This window comes from Zootoca vivipara, chromosome 1 (genome assembly GCF_965207765.1).
Source record: "Zootoca vivipara chromosome 1, rZooViv2.hap1.1, whole genome shotgun sequence".
Taxonomy (NCBI): Eukaryota; Metazoa; Chordata; class Lepidosauria; order Squamata; family Lacertidae; genus Zootoca; species Zootoca vivipara.
Genome location: NC_142582.1, coordinates 32,372,848 through 32,395,602, shown reverse-complemented (window position 1 = coordinate 32,395,602; position 22,755 = coordinate 32,372,848). Strand labels below are relative to the sequence as shown.

Sequence of the window (22,755 nt, the reverse complement as noted above, 5' to 3'; positions counted from 1 at the left end):
GAAGGCTGGGCATCTGTTACAGCAACATCTGTGAACTCAGTGGTGCAACTTAGAATATGGAATATCCTGTATTCCCAAATACCCAGCTCCCACACACTGTGCCTTGAATTGTGACCATTCTCAATCAGTGTTGCACACTGTTTCTACTGATGCCTCACTCCATGTATCATTTAAAACCATCTGCTAGCCCTTGATATTTATCACCATTTCCTCCACAGTCAACAAGGCTTCTGGATTGCTTCATACTACAGTTTTTCATTCCTACGAACAAAATTATGTTCAGGTTCTACTTTCAGGCTACCCATAGGCACCTGCCTATTTTATATTGCATTTATCGGATTTTTTTGTGTTGTGTTTTTATTGTATTTTGTACATTGCCTTGAGACATTGTGGTAGGTGATTAATAAATAGTATTGTTTTATTTGATTAGTAGTCACTGCACTCACCAATATGAAATATCTCAAATATTGCTGAAATCAGCCAGTTTATCTCATTCAAACCAGAGATTAATGTAGATCAGTAGGCCTCAGAAGTGTAGTATAGGTCACAACCAGATCTGAACATGAGAAATGCATAATATGGTATTCTTTTTAGGGAGCCACATGCCTCCTGTGTTACCCAGACGTAGACAGTTGTCCAAAGCTGCTTACAGTATATCCTATATATGTCTACTGAGCTATAGAGTGGAAACTCATGCAAAGCATTGCATTGCAACTCAAGTCTATTATGTTAAAACTATGTCACTTGCCATTGCAGGCTCACTCCCTTTTCCTAGTCACAACTAGTAGAACTTATTTTTGCTTTAGGGAGTTTTCCCCTTTTTGTTAAGGATGCACTTGGGCACACTTTGAGGACCTCTTATGGTATATTGTATGGGTCTAAATCAGCTGTACTGACTTAATGCTTCTTTCTATATCAAGTTTGTCAGTCTTGTTTTGAAAATATATGAATGCTAGCTACTTTGCAGAAAAAAATCAATTTCCCTTGAAAACCAGTCAACACTTTGTGGCTTTGGTGTATCTTTATTGTATAAGACCTTGTTCTTAAAAATCCATTGAATCTTTATGAACAGAGTCGACGAGTTTCCTTTGCCAATCCGATCTACCAGGAAGAATTGGCAGATGACATTGACAGGCGAAGTCCTGTGGTTAGAACCCATTCTTCTAATGGTTCTCAGTCTTTCCGAAGTATTAAATCTTCACCTAACCACCAAGCCAAGGTAATATCTGGAATTCTCTTATTTTTACTGTGAGAATGATCTCTGGTACATTCAAGAACATTGCAATAAAATAAGCTGCTTATAATCATACAAAAGAGTTGAGACTTGGATTTGGAGATCTCTGTGCACAAGTAGAAAGCCTTTTCTGCTCCTCCCTCCATCCTAATTTAGCTGTTTACACCCACCAGAAACCACTCCTGTAGGTCAGTGGACCTTCCAGAGCAGTATGCGATCTGACATTTGCTGGTGGTGGGAAACCACCCACTTGTGTACATGATTATATGATTATTTTTGGCTCTACGTTCAGGGAAGTAAAAATGGCAAGGTAACATGCCATTTTCTTAAATACTGTATGGTTCACTAATTTAGTTTACTGAAGAAGTATTGGCTGCCGATAGTAGTATGAGCCATTCCTTTGAACTAGCTTTTGTCCTAAAGGACCCCCATTTTAGGCATATGATTTTAATAAGACTAATCATAAGGTGCTATGATCCTGAGAGAGCTTTTTTCCTCTTTTCCTATCCAGCTTATTACTACTCCAACCAAAGGATCTCTGTCCCCAGGATCTCGTAGCCATAAATATAAGAGCTCAAAGAAATGTTTAGTAAGATTTGCTTCGGCTTTATGTATATCTTCTCCATTTTCTCCTGTATTCAGCTTTTTAACTTAGCCAAATTAATAATGTTCTGTATTATTTAAGATCCCAGAAATGGTCAAGGATCCACTACCAAGTCCTACAGAATGCATATATCCTGCATTAGTGGGCTGTAAAGCGCCTGTCGACACAATTTTGCCCCAGATTACTTCAAATATTTGGTAAGTAGGAAGTCACTGGGAAAGATTCCTGTGTCAAATGTTGAAGTATTCTAATACAGTGGTACCTCGACTTGTGAACGACTCGATAACCAAATTTTTCGACTTACGAATGGGGCAAATGGCCTCACGCTTACGAATTTCTCGACATCCGAGCGGAAACCGCAGCGGTTTTAGATAGGGTTTTTCCGACTTATTAATTTTTAGATGCATTCCTATGGGAAATTGCGTTTCCAATGGCGCTTTTCGACTTACTAATTTTTCAGCCTACGAAGGTGCCTTCGGAATGGATTAAATTCGTAAGTCGAGGCACCACTGTATGTATGTATCCGGTGTTTCTGTGATATGCACAACATTAGTCCCAAGTCACATAGATGGAACAGTCATCAATGCCTGCTGTTGTAGGAAAATAACAAAAACTGTAGGCTACACTCTACTTCACACTGGGGGTTTTTGTGAACAGAGTGTTGAGCTATATCTGTGATAATAGCCACAAGAGAATATAGGCTTTGCCATGTTGGAGAAAGAAGAGAGTATGCCCAAAACACTGGGGGGGAAACATATTTTCCAGAGTTGTTCCTGGGCGGTGGTACTGGTTCCTGTACCTCTCTTTCTCCTGCACTAGAAAGCAAATGCTTAAAACCTGGCTCTGGGGCAAACTGGAGAAAGTTACACGCTCCACATTCCACAGCTAGTTGCTAATATCTTTGTTGGATATTGTGAGCACAACTTGACAAATCCACAGACAGATGAAGAAGTTAAGGAGGCTGGCTTTAGGGGGTTTTGTGTGTGCGTTCAAACACACACAGTTTTTTTCACCTATTTCTCTTCTGCAGCAGGAGACACGCACAAAATGCACTGGTGTGGAGAAAAACTAGCTCAAGCAAATGTAATAATTTGTTGTTGTGAAACTCATGCTGCTTGGTAGGAAACTAGCTTGACAAAGAAGACTGCTTTGTGAGGGTATAGAAGAAGGAAAGGGTATCTTCAAGGTGTAATTATTTTAATTAATTAATTTCTATACCTCTTCTCATCCAAGGATCAGAGGGTGATTTGCAATATAAAAGCAGAAAAATACCGTATTGGGTGTCTTATACACAGATAGTGAATGCAGAGGGGGGACGTGCGATTACTGGCAGCAGCAAGCAGGAGATTGGCAGTGGTGATTGGGCAGGTGATTGATGGCTGTGGCCTGCTGGCGATTGGCTGTGGCTGCAGCAATTGGGCAGGCGATTGGTGGCTGTGGCAAGTGGACGGGTGGGCTGTTGGTGGCGGCAAGCGGGCAGACAGTTGACGGCTACAGTGAGGTGTGTTACCGGCAGTGGCGGGCAGGCGGGTGAGCGATTGGCGGAAGTGACCTTTCCCCACCCACTCCAAAAAGCTAAACAATTTAATTTCTTAATTTTGGATTTAAAAAAATAGAGGCCGTTTTATACATGGGGGCATCTTATACACGGAAAAATACGGTACATAACATAGTAACAACAACAAAAGTACCTCCCACTGTGTGTGCACAGTTTAAAAGGGCATAGATTGTATAAGCAAAGGCCTAGGAGAAGAAGAATGTTTTTGTCAAGTGCCTAAAGATACAGTGGTGCCTCGACTTACGAATTTAATCCGTTCCAAAGGCACCTTCGTAATAATGGAGGTGCCAAGCATGAGCCACTGCTGAAAAGGCCCATTCTCATGTTGTCACCCTCCGGGCCTCTCGTGGAGGGGGCACATGAAGAAGGGCCTCAGATGATGATTGCAGGATCTGGGTCAGTTTACTGTATTTTTTGCTCCATAAGATGCACTTAAAAGTAGAAAAATGTTAAAGTTAAAGTAGAAAAATGAATTTTTAAAGAGTCCTTTTGTCTTTCAAAGATAAGCATTTTAATGTTTTAGAATGTTGCGTAGGAAGAGGAGGGGGGGACTAACACTTCTCCCTTTGATTTGGCTAAGGGCAAGGGGATTAGGACAACTTATTCGAGCAAAGAACATCAGGACTGTAGGTGACTTGAGTTCTCTGACATCAGCCGAGATCAAAACTCTTCCCATTCGTTCTCCCAAAGTATCCAATGTTAAAAGAGCTCTTAAAGGATACCATGACCAACAGGTAAGTTTATTTGCATTATAATAAAATAAGCAAAATCTGAAATGTGGGCTTGTTTTCGTATCAGAAATTGTTTGTGATCCCCCCCCTCCTGTTGAAGAACAACACTAATAATTAGCTATAAATTATATTTCTCGTCTACATTCAATTTTGCTTCCAATTGAAATATATTGCAATAAAATCTCTCTCTTCCCTCCCCCAAATGTGCAGGTACGATCTCGTGGATTTGAAGAAAATGCTGGGCTGGATGATGTAGAAAAGCCAGTGAATGGCATTGATGAGAAGTCCTGTTCCACAAATGAAGATAAAATGGAAACGGGTAAATATTGCTTGCTATTGTGCAGTTTAGATGTCTGAACTGGAATGCAGACTAGGTATGTTTGCTTCCCAGGTTAAGCCCATTGTCTACATTACCCGTAGCAGTGTGATTGCTGTCATTCCACAGCTGGTCCAAAATGGGCAAGCAATTTCTCCTATATGATTAAGGCTGTTACACACCATTCTAGCAGTGCCTACCCATTAGGGCGGTAGTTAGTATGGTATGTAATTGCACAAACAAGAATTGTGGACTGGTTGAATTTGAGTAGGGCTCTAGTTTGATTATAAATAGGAAATCTCTCTACGTGTGAACTTTCTTTCTTCCTAGACTTGAGCGAGCCAGTTTCCTCCACTGCAGATGAGCAATCAACTACAGACCTTTTTGCCCAGCTCGATATACTTGCTCCGCAGTTTACTTCTGAAAATCTTCTCAACTATTCAGGGAGTGAACTCTTTGAAATGCAAGAGAAACTATATAGCATGACAAACTGTATTATGAAAAACCTGCAGGCTCGTTGGAAGTCACCAACCCGGGAAAGCACTGTTTAATCATCTGTACTTGTCCCACTATGAAGTCTTCTCTTCTGAGAGCTATTTTTGTTTCTAAAATCCAATTATTTTTATTTGAACTGAACACTTACTTAAAAACATCCCAGAAGAATAAAAGAGATCTTCGTCACTCAAGGCAGGTATGGCATCACTCTGTATCTTTTAAAAAGTACAGTAAGTTTGGTACATTTGCTATTCAAGTGTTTTTATTGCTGTTGTGCACAGTTTCCCGCAAAAAATTGTTGAAGTTGTGAAAATCAACTTGCTGAGTATTTAAACTATATTTTTGAATGCAGATTTATATTTTATTCCTATTTAAAAACAACAACAAACAACAAAGTTCACTATGCGGAATGAAACGAGGCGATTTACCAAAAGTGATGCAAACGTTTCAGCTGCTGGTGTTTTGGAAAACAGTGGCTCTATAGTCTGTCTTCATATTAAGATGCACTGTACTTAATTAGTGCTTCAAAAAAAAGTATTTCCAAACAATTTTCCTACCATTTCACACTTCTATTTTTGCATGCACCTATGCAAAAAGGAGGAAAAAGTATATCGGTGTGAAATTCTGATGCAGTATTTTCAGGATGAAATGTGCTACAGAATTTTTATATTTATCAGAGCTATACTTGTCCCACTCCCTGAGTCATGTCAATTAGACATAAATAACTGTACATTATGTGTAGATAATAGCAATTCTAGACATTACTAATTATGATCTGAGATTTGTTGTAAAACATTGGATGGGAAACATTTTGTTTGTATAAAGCACCCTGTTTGCCGTTCTCACAGAGGTAACAATGGGATCAGTTTCACTTATTTGGAAATAAATATGTATATATGAATAAAATAATGAACTCTTTTATTTAGAATTGTATTTTGAATAGAACTTAGTTTTAATTGTGTCATGATTTAATGGATCTGGCAGTTCCTTTTTCATGTTTCTAAAGCTGTTGAAATGGGCTTTGAAAAGGGAATTTAAGTAGAGCTTGGAGAGACACCCTCTTCCCACTTGAGGTTTTGCATGGTCCTAATTATCTAGTCTTTTGTCCTTGCCCTTCATTGGGCTAGTTTCAGGTTACATAGTGTCCTGGCATCTTCATGCTGTTTTGCTGGCTGGAGTTGATGGGAATTGGGCCTAAAACTCCTGGAGAGGATCAAGTTGCAGGAGGACACTCTAAATAACATTTTTCTTTGAAATATATGCTAATATATCTACCCAGAACTTTTCATTTTGGTATGTGGGTGTAGGTTGATCAACATCATAATATGATTTAAGGCAATGTACAGATACTTTATGGGATGCGGGTGGCGCTGTGGGTTAAACAACTGAGCCTAGAGCTTGTCGATCAGAAGGTCAGCGGTTTGAATCCTCGCAACGGGGTGAGCTCCTGTTGCTCGCTCCCTGCTCCTGCCAACCTAGCAGTTCGAAAGCACGTCAAAGTGCAAGTAGATAAATAGGTACCGCTCTGGCGGGAAGGTAAACGGCATTTCCGTGCGCTGCTCTGGTTCGCCAGAAGCAGCTTTGTTATGCTGGCCACATGACCTGGAAGCTGTACGCCGGCTCCCTCGGCCAATAACATGAGATGAGTGCTGCAACCCCAGAGTTGGTCACGACTGGACCTAATGGTCAGGGGTCCCTTTACCTTTACCTTTACAGATACTTTATTCTGACTGAATTCAGTGCTGAGCTTTCAAATACTTATTGAGTCTTTGTTTCATTGTATATTTGCATATGAAAAAGGTCTGAAGGGAAATGTTTGTTGCAGTAAGCGATTTCGAGTGTGTGTGTTTTAGGTTTTATTGTTTAGTGTAATTGGTTTTAGTATTTAACTTGTATCTGTAAGCTGCTTTGAATAATTAGTGTTTTACTCAGAAGAATATTAATGATTAAAGAGACATTCTTTCTGCTAAGATACAAAATCAAGGAAACTTTGTAGTAGCTCAGAGTTTTTAATGTAATGAATTCCATTGTCGCGTCCCATCTATATAGACACAGATAAGAGAGGATGTGTTGCAGAAGAGGCAGGTTATGTACTACCTTGGTAGAGCTGGTAGGGGCTTTGTTGAACTCCCAAGGGATAGGAAATGGCTTAATATGGAGTCACAGGTTGAGAGAGTGCTGTGGGTCACATTTCACTCCCACCCTTATGTGGTGGCTACTCTTACCTTGCAGCTGCACTTCTCAGATTTCTTCAGGTGAAAGATGCTCTTCTGTAGCAGTGTAACTTGTTTCATCCCAGGTGGTGTGTCTGCAGGAGCTAGTCAAACCATTCATCACCACAGTTGTGAGAGACACTGCCAAGGTATGTTAGCCCTAAGGTGTTTGGGGATCCTAGAGCAGGCTCCTCCTGGCTCTTGGGAGGAGAGTGTGTGTTAGTAAATATTTTCCCCTTCACTGGGGTGAAAAGCTTTTCAGCATGATGTTTGGCTAGTGATACATCACAGTACTGAAAAGCGTGGGAAGGAACAAGCTGCTTCGGCCCCAAACCACCTCGGTGGGACCCTGGTGCGTTGCAGGGCTGGGGCTAATGCAGCTTGTTCCTCCCTCTGGCGCATTGAAGGAGGAATGAGTTGCATCAGCTCCAGTGCCTTCACCCTGTGGTATATTGTGGGTGAAACCACCATTGCACTCTGGTCCTCAATAGTCCTGGGCAATACATTGCCCAGGCCTAGTTGAGCCTGACAGACAACACATTTGCAAGGCACACATCAGTTGATGAATGGTGTCAATTAAGGTTTCTTTCCTCTCAATGACATCAGATAAATGGGAAGAACTGGAGGAGCTAGCAGCATTTGTGCCTATCCATGGTTCTGGATTTCCTCTGCACACATTTGGAATTGTGTATCCAGTGTTCTATTCCCCCCCCCCCACCTCCAGCATAAATTAAGCACATAACTACATTTGCAGAGCTGTGAAATTTATTAGTCACCAGTTGGAGAGGAAGTCACAGTACCAGGACCAAAGAACACTCAGATGAATAAGGCATGCATCAGCGTTCTGTAAGCAGACAAGAGGAGGGGCTTTCCCACATACAGTTTGGCTGGTTTGAGATGTTAGCTTTACATAATTGCTTACTTGAAACAAAAATAAATACACTTGGCTATTTTTATAATATCACAGGAGAACACAACATCTCTTGATAAGAAAAGCTTTAAAACCAACACAGATTAGATGTTTCATTAAAAAATAAAATTAGTGTGGACTTTGGCTCTGTTTCACTGTATTGTCAGCCTCTAACAATTCTCTTTTAGATAGTGTTTGAATACACAAGTCCATTTAATCAAGGTAGAGATGAAGGCTGCCAGGTTGGTATTTCCCACTGGTTCTGTGATAACTAGAATGTTTGCTGTGTAAAAGGCAATCCTAATGCATATATCAACAGGAAAACTATAGTGGGCAGCCATTTTGTAAGGTGCCTTTTTATTTACCTTGTCAAAATGTCTCATGGAATATTGCATCCATTTTGGCTTAAACAGCTTCTACATAGTTAGCTGGAAGCATGCCCGTTTTGCCTGTTCTTTGCACAGTCCCATACATCCAGCCTTCATCAATGGCCTGGACATTGACGATTGCATCACCATCTTTGAAGGAGACTTCATCAGCATCTGCTGCAGTATAGTCATACATGGCGCGATATGTCTTCTATGGTGGTCAAAAGAAAAATAAATGCACTTGGTTTATCCCAACATACTGCATGTATGGTAATAATCTATCTAAAATACCTTCAGTTTGCATTAAATTACTCTTATGATCATAGCGGTAGAAATGCTGGTAATTTAAAAAAGGATTTTTTAAATTGTGAGTTGCTTTGAGCTCAGCTTTGTTGGTATAAAAGATATATATATAATTATATATATATATATATATATATATATATATATATATATATAAATATTAAATAATATTTTAGAGGAAGAAAAGGAGTGTTTAGAAATAAGACTATTGTTCTCTTCCATCAGTATACGTACATTCAAGATAACAATGCTGACCATTAATTAGACATGTAGGTTTTTCTCCCCAGTGCAACACAGTGACACAATTTAAAAACATATTTCTTTGTACTTGTTACTCTTGCCATATGATAAGTTTATTTTCCTTACCCCTGCAGTAGATGGATGAGAGGGGATGGAAGAGACTGTTGTCTGCTGGGTAGCAACAGAAGATGACCGTTGTTGTGGCAGCTCTACAGTTTTAGCGTGTTTGTAGTCCACTGGAAAGGGAAATGAAAAAATTGAGACTAGAAGATTTGATGCTCTTCAATAATTTCGCTGTGTTTTAATAAAACTTAAATGGGGCTTGGTTGCATTTTTTGAGGGAATGGTGACAGCAGATCAGCAAATATGATGTGGCTGTGTCATTTTAGATAAAGTTTTTTTGTTTTTGTTAAAGCCAATAATATTGGTGTACAGAACTGTATTCTACCAGTGTGCTAACTCTCTCTCCCCCCCCCCCCCCGGCTTGTCCAATGCTTGCTCTTTTCTCCAGAAAAATAGCACAAAAGGACTTAGAACTATTATCTGAAAGACAAATAAAGCTCTTTAGGACAAAGTGTCTCCCTGCTATCTCTAATAGTATATAGCAGCTTGCATTGAACTAAGCTACTGCATTTTTTTGGCAATTCTGATTTGTTAGTGCTGCCTGTCCATTATAATCACAGTACCCAAATTCACCTGAGTTGTGAAACATATCTGACACTCTTGACTGCCAAATTACTGCATCATTTATTCCCTGTCTCCCCAGCCTAGCCACCTCCACACCATGCTCCTGTATGATCAGATTTGCAGCAATTTAATTGTTAATGTTATTAAAAAGCAAGGCGTTGAACCTTGCCCCCTTCCCCCACTGACTTGAAATAGCAGCACACACAACCTGAAAAGGTATCCCTGCAAGATGAGTGCAGTCCTGAGTCCCTTGTACCTGCTGTAGTTGTGGTAAAGAAGCCCCCATTGCTGTAATAGGACATGTGATGATCGGCAGCCTCTGAATGCTCAGATTTTTCAGATCCAGCACTGAGGCTCAGTGCACTGGCAGAGCGGGATTGCTCTCGGCTACGTCGCTGGGCTTGAACTAGGGAAGAAAGATGAAGAAATTTACAGTGATGTCTTGAGGAGGAGCGTACGTGGTCAAAGGCAAAATTAACTAAAAATCAAAATGAAAAGTTACATTGTGGAGTGTTTAAAGCATTAAAACTGTAGGATAAAGGCTTGTATCCATCCACAGCCATTTGCATAAATGCTACAGGATACAAAACATACCAGTAATCAAGTGTAAGCTTCTAGATTGAATGTTGTCTTCTGCTGGGTCATAGTCAAAGACCGATCCAGGATTAGTACGCCACACACGAAGATCTGCAGAAGACAGGCGGGTGGGATATTTTAGCTTTATCCTTCGCCTCTGACTTCAAAGGTATAAGAAAACAAACATTTGCGGAATCCGCACAGCAAAAAATTAATTTAGGAAATGCTTTGCAACTCACAGCTGAAATGTGACTTGACCAGAATGCTTAATGAATGGGGAAGAATGTTTTTCTTTTACATTTTAACAATGTTGACCTACCAGCAACAACAAAAAATTGCACCATTAGGGAAGAGCCCTTAGCACAGTTGTCGAATGTATCGTTTGCATGTACTTTCTCCAGTATCTGGTAAGAAGGATGTGTGCCTGGTGCACCACTGATAGCCAGAGGTGACCAGCCCCACATGGAGTGCAAATACAATGCAGCCTTAAATGGTACAGATAAGCGGTTGGAGTAGATGATAGTAGGCCAAATGGACCGCCTCAGTATAAGGCACTTTCTCATGAATTAATATGTGTTGTCCTCAAAAATATGAAAGGTAAGGAAGAAGTGAATTGTCCAAGAAGATTTGGTTAACTGGGAACAATTACAAGCATGGGATTCAGGACTGGTGTATTCAGTATCAATTTAACAAGGCAGAAGAATGTGTGTTTGATTGTTTATGATGTGAAATCACACATCACTATAAATAATTTTCTACATATATTGTCAACTATGTGACCATTATGTAAAGTTCACTTACAGAGGGAAAAACCAAAGCATAAAATCGAGAGTACCTGTATTCATTTCTTGATCTTGATCTATCCGTTTTCGCTCCATTTCCACAACTCGTCTCTGAATGCCCCTGTAGTTAATATCACTGAAATCCTGCATGTTCTTCTTGACACGTTCTGTTATGGGGTCAGTAACTACAGGTGTGAAGCTGCCTTTGCTCTTTTCAAAGTCTTCATGGTATTTCACCTGGAATTTTAAAGATAAGACATGGGTAACTGGAATGGACATGCCATTAATTGTAGAAGGCAAGCAGAAATATAAATACAAGTAAACTTCACTGTGTTCACCAGATATTTCCATTTCTTGCAGCTTCTGTGACATCAAACCTGATCTCTGCGTTAGGGCTAGGCGATATTTGGTTTTCAACATTGTGATATGTCACCAGCTAAACATCACAATATACAAATACCACGATGTCTGAAATAAGGATGGTGGCTTCATGGTCCCCCCCCCCCTGCATTGTGATTTTTGCTGCTGCCTACTCTTGTGATTTGCTGTCCCCTGCAGGAGGCTGGGGAGAGCTAAGCCAGCAGAGTTAACAGGCTGCGGGAATCAAGAGAAGCATTGGCTGACAAAGTTTCCCTCCACATGCTTATTTTTGCAAAGTGTGTGCGCGCACAGCATGTTTTGCAGTATGTTGCCAGGTCAAAAATTATAAAACTGATATAATATGGGCTTCAAAGCAGTTTTTGGACAATATATCATCTAGCCCCACTCAGCATTTGCTTTTTAATTTAATTTGTGCCTTGGAACAGTTTTCATCTTAAGGCATACTAAGCACTGCTAAGTAAGTCACCACGACTGGTTTTACTTGTGCAGCCAGTTTCTTGGCTGCCATACTTACTGTGGAAATGTGTCGCTGCGTCTCCCGAACACGTCTCATTTCAGGGGTATCCAGGACAAAGGCTGCTTTACCTTGTACTTGTTTCCGGAAACTATCAGAGTAGAGAACCTAACAAAATGAGAAGATGTGAATAAACGTGGCCCAGCCAGTGAGAGAGCAGATTTTAAGAGAGGTTTTATGTAGACATAAGAAATGAGACATGAATGAAGAAGTGCTGAAGGCAGATGCAAACATGATGTGATCACTATTGATGGGCTCATCACAAGATTATGCCACGGGGTTTTTTAAACTAACTATAAATTGTGTTCCTTAGAAGGTTAGAAGGCTAATGTAAGAGCATTACCTTATTAATTTACATAGTTTCCAAACCCACCCCAATAACTAGGTGAAGCATAACACTCAAAAGAATAGCAAGAAAATAACAGAACATAGAAAGCTGCCTTAAATCAGGTCGCATTATTTGTCTCTCCAGCCTAGTCTTGCCTGCTCTGACTTGCAGCAATTCAAGGGTCTCAAGCAAAGGAAGTCTTTCACAGCACCTGCTATCTCCTCCTTTTAAACAAAGGAGGCCAGCGCTTACACCTGGGACCTTTTGCATTTCAAGCATGTACTTTTAGCCTACCACTGACCCAGAGTCCTTCCTAAAATAAAACGTTAACTAAGTGAGAAATACTCTTAACTTGAAAGCAACCCCAGTTTAAAGATGTAAGCCTTCATTCCAGTGTATTATTGTATAGCACTTCTAGAAAATGCTCAGGCTGAAGACTTCCACAGTCCCATGGCAGCCATCAAGAGACCTCTTCTACGTGCCCTTATTGTGGCAACTCAAAGCACAGATGATCTGCTCTCATTAAGGAATATAAGAAAAGGGGGGTCTTGGGCTGTTACCAGCACCTTGAATTTTGTCTAGAAAGAAACAAAGGGACACAACGGACCATAAAACACAAGAATGGGCTCTAGGTGTCCTACTCCCATCAAGTGTCTCTACCTCCACTGCATTGATTACCAGCAGAAGTTGTTAAAAAGTAACCAAGGACAGCCCCGTGTGGAGTGCATGGTAGCAATCCAGCTAACAGTTGCATAGACAACAATGACTCTTGGAACATTACAGTAAAATTTCACCAGAAATGTATGACGGTGGCCTCCCCAAGCAATCCCCAGCAAATGAGTGGGTAGTGATGTCAAGAGTCCATCCTTTCCACGTACCCTACCTTTCGCTTGGTCATATCAGCAGTTGCTTGTATAGAAAAACATATATAATCTGATTAGAAATGGTATCCGTTCGTCCTCCTGGCTTTCCAAACAGATTCATTCTCTGTACAGTGGTACCTCGGTTTAAGTACACAATTGTTTCCGGAAGTCTGTACTTAATCTGAAGCGTACTTAACCTGAAGTGAATTTTCCCATTGAAAGTAATGGAAAGTGGATTAATCCATTCCAGACGGGTCTGCGGAGTACTTAAAAGTACTCAAACCGAAGTGTACTTAAACCGAGGTATGACTCTGTTTAAAATGCAACTCCCCAACTATTCCCCAAACAACCTGTTGTTGTTTTTTCTGTCTGAGACACAGCAGTAGATCATATGAATTAAAATGGTATCAAATCAGCTATTTCCCAGGCTGGATCTAGATTGATCTTCTAAACATAAAATATAACGTTCTATAACGTTTAATGGCAGTTTCCCTTTGCCGGTGGCTCGCTGCTTTGCAGTGCCCTCTGGTGTCACATTTTAATAGCATTTCTAACATTTTAAGGAAGTGTAGATCTGTCCTCAGTTGTCCCTCCTACATAAATAGGCTCTTGACCAGGAGATGGTTGGCCAGAGGGACTTAACGGCCCTAAATAGACCCTGGGAGATGGAAGAAAAGCAATGGTTAGTGCTGCTGTCTCCGGCAGCTTTATTTCCCATAGAACTTAAGCATCAATTAACTTAAATAGAATGTACTAATACCCACCCCCCACAAAAAACCCACCCCATAAGGTTCTGCCACACTATGCTGATTTTCTCTATAACCATTTATTTGGCTAGATCCTGCAAAACCAGCATGCAACTGTTGCCATCAATTAAGTACTAATGGACACATTAGGTCATTTAGCCTTCAGTGCAAACTTGGATGAGAACAGGGACAAGAAAGCAAGCTGTAATTTTGACCACCTCTTTGTCATGCTAATTGTGTCAGCTCTGGTGCTGTCCTTGTTGAACTGGCTCAACAATTGGCTCTCTCTTTGTAAATCTTGCTGTGAAAATATTTAAGATTGAAGTAGGCTTCTCAGTTCAGTTAAGTACAAAAGGGGAAACTTGTACGAAATATGCAAATAGACCTCCCCCTTTCCTTTGAATTCATTTGGTACAGTAAGTTTCTGCTCTCTGTAGGCCTGGGACCAAAGCATTTGCTACGCCCCTCCCCCCTGAGCTAGGGAGACCAGCTTGGACCTTTGTATTTATGTAGACTATCGGCTGTTTTAAAGAAAAATTAAAAAAACACAGAACAAACGCCATTTCATTTGGTTAAAAACATAGTAAACATATGATGTTACAAAATGTTTAGAGACCATTCAACTGTTATTTGAGGTCAGTGATTGCTTAGAAATCCTTAAACTATATTACAATGTAAATTCTACATACGGTAACTAGGAATAAGAAACAATTAGAAACATATTTTAGGTGACATTTTTAGTATTTTAAATGTCAAAATAAAGTTATAATATTAATAAAGTTAATAGTTAGGTAAAGTGTTTAAATTGAGTAGGGACAGCATTATATTTTTAAGGTGTTAAAAAAGAAGAAGTTATATATTTTCTAGATCATTGAGAGTTTTATTTCTCCTGAAAAATACCGAGCTAATGTTTTCTTGATTGCGTTTAGCTCTCTCCATCTCTGGAGTGATAGATGTCGGGGTTCCTTTTCCCGTGCTTTCTTTGTACAACACCTACAGCATACAAGAAAAGTGTCCAGAAATCAAAGAATTAGATTATTGTTGATGAACCATTGTGTTAAGTTGTGTTACTGTTTAACCATCATCACTGCATAGGTGGGTAAAGAATTCAAGAAACAAAGTTGTTAAAAAGTTTGTTAAAAAGTTGTTAAAAAGTTGTTAAAAGGGGGGTGGGAGGAGGAAAAAGAAAAAGAATTTAAAAAACAATTAAAAGGAGTGTTTTCTTTAGGAATATGAAAATGGATAAGATTGAGATAAAATAGATGCAGGACAAGGTTACATCTGATGTGCTTTTTTAAAGTATTTTTTAAAAAAAATTCAATACCAAGCTAACGTTTTCTTGATTGCGTTTGACTCTTTCCATCTCTGGAGTGATAGGCGCTGGGGTTGCTTGCCCCAAGTTTTCTTTATACAAAACCTAAAGATTGTAAAAAGTATCCAAAAATCACAAAAATATAATTCGAATAGAACTATTGTTTGAAGGGAAAGTATAATAACCGGGGTGGCACTTCAAAAGTAGGCATTTTGCAAAAACAATTAAAAATTATAATAAAAAACTAGACACCAGTGTAAAAAAGTCACATAATAGAAACTGATCTGTCCTGGTACAAGTGAAAGGCAAAATCCAAGGAGAAGGATGTACAACAGTGAATTAAGCAGGTAAAATAATTAAAAGAGGAATGTATTATTTTGAGATCAGGATTCTATCCAGTAGGCAACATCTATCACTTTGTATAATAGCTGTGCCCGGGGAAGTCATCACATATAAACTCATGGTCCAGTTTCTTGTCCTAGTTTTCACTACCAAATTACAAAGTATCTTGTGTCTCTCATTAGCTACCTGAGGCTTTTTTTTTTTGTCCAGTGTGCTGTTGGAAGATCACTCGGGCAGCAGGTTTTTCACATTGGTGTTGGTTGCTCCATTACTGAAGGGTGTTCCTGACTTTTGAGTCCTAACTCATGAATACTGAGCCCTTTGACTGCTTAATTCTATGGAGATTTATATTGAGAGGGTGGGAAAGCTTCTTTTAAATACCTTTTTCTTTTTCTGTGCCAATTTGGAAAGTAACAGCATCAAGCATGTTGTCTGTTCCTGCCTAAGCATGATTTCCTATGACATCTTATGAAACCACCATTTCATAAGCATATGGGATGTTAAATCAAAATAATTTAGCAATTGTAGTATTCTTATTTTTCTCATTATTACACATTCGTTTATCAAGAAATTTGTTATGTGGACCAGAAATCATATGGTCTAACACTGTCTGGATAGAGTCCTGTAGTCACCACTGCAAGGTTATAAAAAAAACCCTACGGTCAGATTATTAAATACCAAATATCAGATTAACGGTATTTTATGAGTAAAATGTAAGTATTTTAAATAAATAGGAGTATCTTACTTAAGGAAGAAAAGTATAGTTTTAGATACTAGAGGGGAAACAATTCCCACAGCTTGTTAGGATGTTATTTAAAATATGTATATTTGTTTTTAAAATGTACCGAGCTAATGTACTCTTGATTGCGCTTTGCTCTTTCCATCTCAGGAGTGACAGGTGTCTGAGTCCCTTTCCCCAATCCCTCTTTGTACAAAACCTACAGGATACAAAAGAGTATCCAGAAATCATATCATGGCAAACTGTAAACAAAGATTATTGGCTCGTAATGTTAATCATTGGATCATGCCAGCTTTCCAGGAAAGCTGGCTGGCTGTTGATTTCCGTGTCACCTGGAAGAGACACCTATCAATCAACACCCATAAAGGGAAAGAATCTAGTAGGATGAGAAAGTTGGAAAGGTATTATAAATACAAACCAAACATGAAAGTAAGCCAACTCATAGTACTTCTATGTTAAAGCGTAGGTTGTAAAGGGAGTTCAGAAGATAGGGTGATTATGCCAAGAGGTGAGACTGGGTGCTATATTTGATTAGGAAGCATGGAGCTTTATAACACATCTAATGTTATGGTAAACCATTCTGGTCAATTTCCCCCCATCTTCTTTTGAATACCGAGCTAATGTTTTGTTGATTGCGCTTGGCTCTCTCCATCTCAGGAGTGACAGGCGTTGGGGTACCTTTCCCCAGTTCCTCTTTGTACAAAACCTACAGGATACAAAAGAGTATCCATAAATCATAAGGTGACAGTGACTGCATATAAATATTAATAGTTTGTAAATGTTAACACTGGGATCACACCGGCTTCCAGTAAAGCTAGCCATTGATTTTAGTGTCATCTGAAAGAGAGGACCCATGTAAGAAAACAGTCTAGTAGGATGAGGAAGTTGGAAAGGTAGAAAATAAAGACTGAAATCCTATGTTTGCTGAAAAATAAAAAGGAGTAAGTCCTAGTAGTGGTGAGTTAAAACTTAGGGGAGAGTTCTTACGCTAAGAACGTTTTGTTTTGTTTTGTTTTGTTAGAAAGCATAGATCATTAACAAGTTTGATGTTATTTTTTAGAATTGAGGTCTTTGTGGGGTATTTTGCTTGTCTTCTTTTGAATACCGAGCTAATGTGTTCTTGATTGCGTTTGACTCTCTCCATCTCAGGAGTGACAGGGGTCGGAGTTGCTTTCCCTACATTTTCTTTGTACAACACCTGTGGGACAGAAGAGCAGCCAAATAAACCAGCAATAAATGAATTGCCATGTTTTTGTTATTGAAGCATGAGGGGTAGAGTTCTGATTTGGTTGTGATTTATTCTGCAGGGTGTTTTGGGTTACAGTTTTAAAACAATGCATATAAGCACTTATTTTTGTCTGGGGAAAACAAGGGCAAAGTATTGTTTTAATACATGATCATGCTTTTGAATAATGGGCATTTTTTGCATCCATGTATAAAATGCATAGAATGCAAAACAACTGATGTGGGAAAGACAACAGATTGTTATCGTTTGGGAGGAATGTGAGTGTAAGAGATTGAAAGGAAGAGAAGGGTTAAAAAGTCTCAGGATGTGACATTCTCCTGCAGTGGAAAATAAAAGACAGAGAGGAGGTTTCACTGTAGGGGTATATTACTCCATCTGCAGGAAGAAGCTGGGATGGAGAGCAGGGGTGAGTTAATCATATTACAAAACAGAATTAAAAATAACTGTTTCCCCAGAAGTACCGAGCTAATGATTTCTTGGTTGTGTTTGGCTCTCTCAATCTCTGGCGTGACAGGAGTTGAGATTCCTGCCCCTGGGCTTTCTTTGTATAGTACCTGCATGATGACAAAGGGGAATGCAGAAATAATAAAAAATAAGGAAGGAAAAAAACAGTTAATTTTGATCTGCAAAAAAGGGGGGGAAATATGGTCTTAGATCTCCTGGGTATGAGCCTGTAGGTGATATCCCATTTCCACAATATATTTCCTGTGGTTTCATGCTTCCCCCCCATCCTGTTACATATCAAACATGGGTGGATTCATGTAATTCCCAATGTGTATGAATCTAGCCAAATTACGTACTTTTAAGTCCCACTGATTTTAGGAGGCGGGAGTCAATGGGTTTAATGCTACTGTTGACAGTGGTGGGACTTAGAAATGCTTAATTGGTGGATTGTACCCAAGGAACTAATTGGGATACCGAGGCGGAAAGTTTTGGTTGTTGGGTTGAGGATGAATGGTTAAGCTTTGATTTACACCGGGAGTTTTGTAATGTTACTTTTTGCAGATCTCCACTTTCTAAATTGTGTGTGCCACATCACAGTGGGGCAGGCTAGGGATTCATAATAAGATGTGTCTGGCCATTTCTTACAGCGAGCCATGTTGGTGAGGTCAGCCGGTGGTTGTGGATAAGGTTTCTCTTCACCTTGGCAAAATAATGCAAGGGAAGGCAGGGGAGAAGCAAAGAAACCACTGAGAAAGATATCACAAAGTATGGATTTCCCAAGCAGAAATATAGCGTAACAGCAAGCTTAGACCGATTCAATGGTGAATATTTGAGTATAAATATTATTTCATAAGATCCAAATGATTCCATTGCCTTATTCCGGAAGGAATGCAACAATAGTAGCTGCAGAATAATTTTTCTAGTGCATTTTTGGCTGAAAATGTGTCGCACTACTTGTTCAACCCAGCTGGAGAAAGACCATATACTTTTTACAATGTCACACAGAAACAAACAGTGACTTAAAAAAAAAAAATCAAAATCAAGAAGGTCAAAACAGAGAAAGAGATAGGGTCGGGACAGTGAGAAGAGCAGTTAATAATATCCAAAATTATTGATTCCTTTTGTGCCAAAAAAGAAGGCAATAGGAAAATGACAATCAGTAGTAGTTGCCAACAATGTGCCCTACACTGGCGTTCAAGTCCCATTAGCCCTAGCCAGCACAGCCTAGAATTAGGAATGATGGGAATTGGAGACCAAAGAGTGGCTGGAGGGCATGCTGAAGGTGATAGATTTTTTTCTCCCTGGAAGTCGGTTGCATGAATGGAAACAGAACAAACCTGAAACAAAGATTTAAAAGTTAGTTTTTAAAGGGTTGAAATGGAACTTTCATATTTGAACTACCGAGCTGCAGTTTTCTTTAATGCATGCAACTCTCTTGTTTCTGAGGTAAGGTGAGTTGGTTTTCCTGTTCTCAATTCTTCTGACACTGTGCAGACGGATGCTGTTGGGAGGCTAAGGTGCAGCTTTATTGCACCCATTCATTGCGCTCCCCATATCCCTATGCCCTAGAGATGCTTGGAAAATTAGATATTGGTGAATTCTGATATAGTATGACATGAGTCACACCTCCCAGACTAACATGCAGATTAAGAAATATTTCATATTTCACACTTTTCCAAATTCTGCAAAACAGTTCTCAACATATCTTTTAAAAAGTATGTATTTTGGGACTGAATATGTTTAGAAATGTGTACATTGTGGGAAAAATTGCATTTTTCTTAATTAGAATTTTATTGCAGGATTAAAAAATATTAATGTGGAATATTGGGATAGGATTAATATTATTTAAATCTGGTTGGAATGCATAGAGCAAAAATTGCCTTGTTCAATATGGTTTCTGTTCTTGCTCACAATGAGCTGGGAGCAAATTCAGCACCATTCAGGGACTCGAAAGGAAATAAATAGGCTGAAATCATATCAAGATAGCTATGTTATGGAGGGGTTAAGGTTCAAGATGGTTAATTATATTTGGGGATGAAGTTAAAGCTCATTTTAGCGACAAAAATACCGAGCTAAAGTTTTCTTGATTGCGTTTGATTCTTTCCATCTCTGGAGTAATAGGTGTTGGGGTTCCAGTCCCTAAATTCTCTTTGTACAACACCTGTGTGACAAAGAAGTGTCAAAAACAAAAATATTTTTTTTTATCTCAAGACACACCATCAGCAAAGGTAGCACAATCCAATTTTCTGTTTTGTCTTATGGTGTTTAAAACACAGGCCAGAAAAACAAATCAAAAAATAAAAATCACATAGAGAAAGAAATGCTCTATATTTTGACCTCAAACACTTCCTATCATGCAGCAAGTTGCAATCTGTGACCAAGTTTATTCAAATGCATTAATATTTTTCCACCTAGAATGACAAAAACTCAGGCTATAAAAAGGGGAGGAAATTGTCAGAGGGTACTAAAATCAAGTTTAATTATGCAAAACGTGAAAGGTTAATCTTATTTGGGAATGATGTTATAGGGCATTTTTGTGACAAAAATACCAAGCTAATGTTTTCTTGATTGCGTTTGACTCTCTCCATCTCTGGAGTAATAGGTGTTGGGGTTCCAGTCCCTAAATGCTCTTTGTACAAGACCTGTGGGATAAAGAAGTGTCAAAAACAAAAATTAAGGGGCACATCTTAAGATACACCATCAGAAAGAGAATGCAATCCAGTTTTCTGGTTTGCTTTATGAAATTTTAAAAACATCACAAAATACAAAAAGAATGCACACAGAGAAAAATACTGCATATTTTAACTTAAAACACCTATCATGGATTAAATCACAATTTGTGATTGTGTTTAGACAGCTGCATTATTATTATTTTCACACCCTAAAACTACCCGTTTTGTTTTGAAAGACTACAATAGCATAAATAACATTTTATTATTCTATTTTTAAGAGTGGGGTTACGGTTTTATTCTAAGTTTGCACTGCACCAACACAAATGCCAAAGGCTATTAGAAAATGTTTCCTGTTATAAGGATATATTGAATCCACTCTGAATATCATTTGTTTTGAAACAAATAATATTGCCACTTGAGGGGAAGTGAATAGGGTAAGAAAAATAAACAGAGCTAAGGAAAACCCACTGCAGATATATGTCACAGTTAGTGCTTTAATTTTTTTTCCTTCAGAGGCCGACATTTTAGTGATTGGATTAAAATGATAAGGAGCTGAGAAGGATTCAAAAGCTTGTGGAAGGATTAAAATATATTGATCAGAGTGTGGCGGTGGTTAAAAGGATTTATTTATAGATATTTTGTGATATACCGAGCTAACGTTCTCCTGATTACGCTTGACTCTCTCCATTTCTGGGGTAACAGGAGTTGCCGTTCCTGTCCCCAAGTTTTCTTTGTAGGAGACCTGTGAGGTACAATAAAGTATCCACAAAAGACACTCAAAAATACTGGCTAGTACTTTGTAGTTAACGGCGCGTGTTTAAATCCCATGCTTAGTCTAGTATCGAAAAGGAAAAGAGGAGAATAAGAGGGGAGGGTAGTCATTAAAATGTGAATGGAAAAGCAAAGTCAGAAGAAGTACGTTAAGAGAAGTGAATGTGTGCAAAGGGAGCACAGGGTTAAACTTATTGAAGATCATAGGTATTATTGCCATTGTTTTATTTATTTCTTTTTTAAAAGTGCATAAAACTGTAAATTGATGTTAACACACATCAGAATGAATGAGTCATGAAAATGGCATGTAGCAGAATGTAGAAGATGATCGTTAGAATGTTGTTATTATTTTTTTTATGAAAAAGATGAGTTTTGTTATGGTAGGTTTGATTTCATTGAGAAATACCGAGCTAATGTGTTCTTGATTGCGTTTGACTCTCTCTATCTCTGGAGTAAGTGGTATCGGGGTTCCTTGCCCTGCATTCTCCTTGTACAAAACCTGCAGAATACAAACAGCCACAAAGGTAAGGAAAAAGGTAGCTGAAAACCTTTCTGCAATGCAGAATGTTAATTAACACACTTAACGTTGCATATAATTATTTGGACATTGCCCATTGGGAGTATAAAATTGCCCAATTACACGTGTCCCCACAAAATGCCATCCCTGTTCATATGTTTCCACTTCTAGATGCCTCTGGGGGGAAAGTGCCAAACCCCTGGAATTACAGGTATCTTTTTCTTTTGGTGGCGTAGTTCTTTTTAAAAGTTTGGGGCAATTGCTGCTGGAGAGACGTAGCATTTCAAAACCTCCTTGATAAAACTTGTTATATTGGTATTGAATAGGGAATGGGAAATCAGTTTTTGTTCTTACACCATTACCCTTGTCATGAGTTTTGCTTTGAGGCCAAATCTAAGAACAAAATCTGAGGACTGGGAGATTTAAGCCCTCTTTTGGTTTTATTTTTAAAAAAAGAAGGAGAGAGAGAAAGAAAGAACAAAACTGAAGTCCTTGACATTTATTTATTTTTTTAAAAAGGTCCTGCATTTCACTCCTTTTAAAAAGTGCCCTCTTCCCCAAATGGAAAAACAAAACAAGACGGTTAAGTCAAAAAGGCATTCAGTCAGTTCAAAATGTCAAAAGCAAGAGGGGTAAATTTGTAGTTAGAAAAGGGTAACTAGAGTGCCTACGTGTATCTTGATTATGCAGAAATGAATTTTGAAAACAATTAGTATGGTGAAGAGCTCAGGGTAAAAGGGAAGGCATAGCGGGAAAGAGAGGAGAAATTACCAGTTGGAACCAGTTCCACAGTTCCTTGATAAATGTCACAACATCTTCTACTGAAACACTCAAGATACCCATCACTTAAGTAGCCAAATGAT

At 38.9% G+C, this 22,755-nt stretch overlaps 2 protein-coding genes across 54 annotated transcripts in view; one reads left to right on the top strand and one right to left on the bottom strand.

The window, feature by feature from the left end:
- The window catches only part of RIF1 (replication timing regulatory factor 1), a 38,187-nt gene extending 32,316 nt beyond the window's left edge, over positions 1–5,871 (top strand). For 3 of the 4 annotated variants that reach the window (XM_088661498.1, XM_035131540.3, XM_035131567.3), the window contains 6 exons: positions 1,073–1,219; positions 1,746–1,823; positions 1,920–2,035; positions 3,977–4,130; positions 4,338–4,446; positions 4,774–5,871. In XM_088661498.1, the coding sequence (XP_088517624.1) occupies positions 1,073–1,219; positions 1,746–1,823; positions 1,920–2,035; positions 3,977–4,130; positions 4,338–4,446; positions 4,774–4,994 (825 nt within the window). In that variant the 3' untranslated portion in view covers positions 4,995–5,871. The remainder of the gene's footprint in view (positions 1–1,072; positions 1,220–1,745; positions 1,824–1,919; positions 2,036–3,976; positions 4,131–4,337; positions 4,447–4,773) is intronic. The other variant, XM_035131558.3, reaches the window with a different exon arrangement.
- Positions 5,872–7,898: 2,027 nt separating this feature from the next.
- NEB (nebulin) overlaps positions 7,899–22,755 on the bottom strand; it is a 165,676-nt gene continuing 150,819 nt past the window's right edge. For 11 of the 50 annotated variants that reach the window (XM_088661312.1, XM_088661329.1, XM_088661345.1 and 8 more), the window contains 16 exons: positions 21,782–21,874; positions 21,254–21,346; positions 20,482–20,574; positions 20,001–20,093; positions 17,950–18,042; positions 17,348–17,440; positions 16,856–16,948; positions 16,349–16,441; positions 15,174–15,266; positions 14,750–14,842; positions 11,913–12,020; positions 11,071–11,254; positions 10,254–10,346; positions 9,916–10,065; positions 9,099–9,208; positions 7,899–8,640 (listed from right to left, as the gene is read on the bottom strand). In XM_088661312.1, the coding sequence (XP_088517438.1) occupies positions 8,467–8,640; positions 9,099–9,208; positions 9,916–10,065; positions 10,254–10,346; positions 11,071–11,254; positions 11,913–12,020; positions 14,750–14,842; positions 15,174–15,266; positions 16,349–16,441; positions 16,856–16,948; positions 17,348–17,440; positions 17,950–18,042; positions 20,001–20,093; positions 20,482–20,574; positions 21,254–21,346; positions 21,782–21,874 (1,749 nt within the window). In that variant the 3' untranslated portion in view covers positions 7,899–8,466. The remainder of the gene's footprint in view (positions 8,641–9,098; positions 9,209–9,915; positions 10,066–10,253; positions 10,347–11,070; positions 11,255–11,912; positions 12,021–14,749; positions 14,843–15,173; positions 15,267–16,348; positions 16,442–16,855; positions 16,949–17,347; positions 17,441–17,949; positions 18,043–20,000; positions 20,094–20,481; positions 20,575–21,253; positions 21,347–21,781; positions 21,875–22,755) is intronic. The other 39 variants (XM_060279842.2, XM_060279848.2, XM_088661474.1 and 36 more) reach the window with 15 other exon arrangements.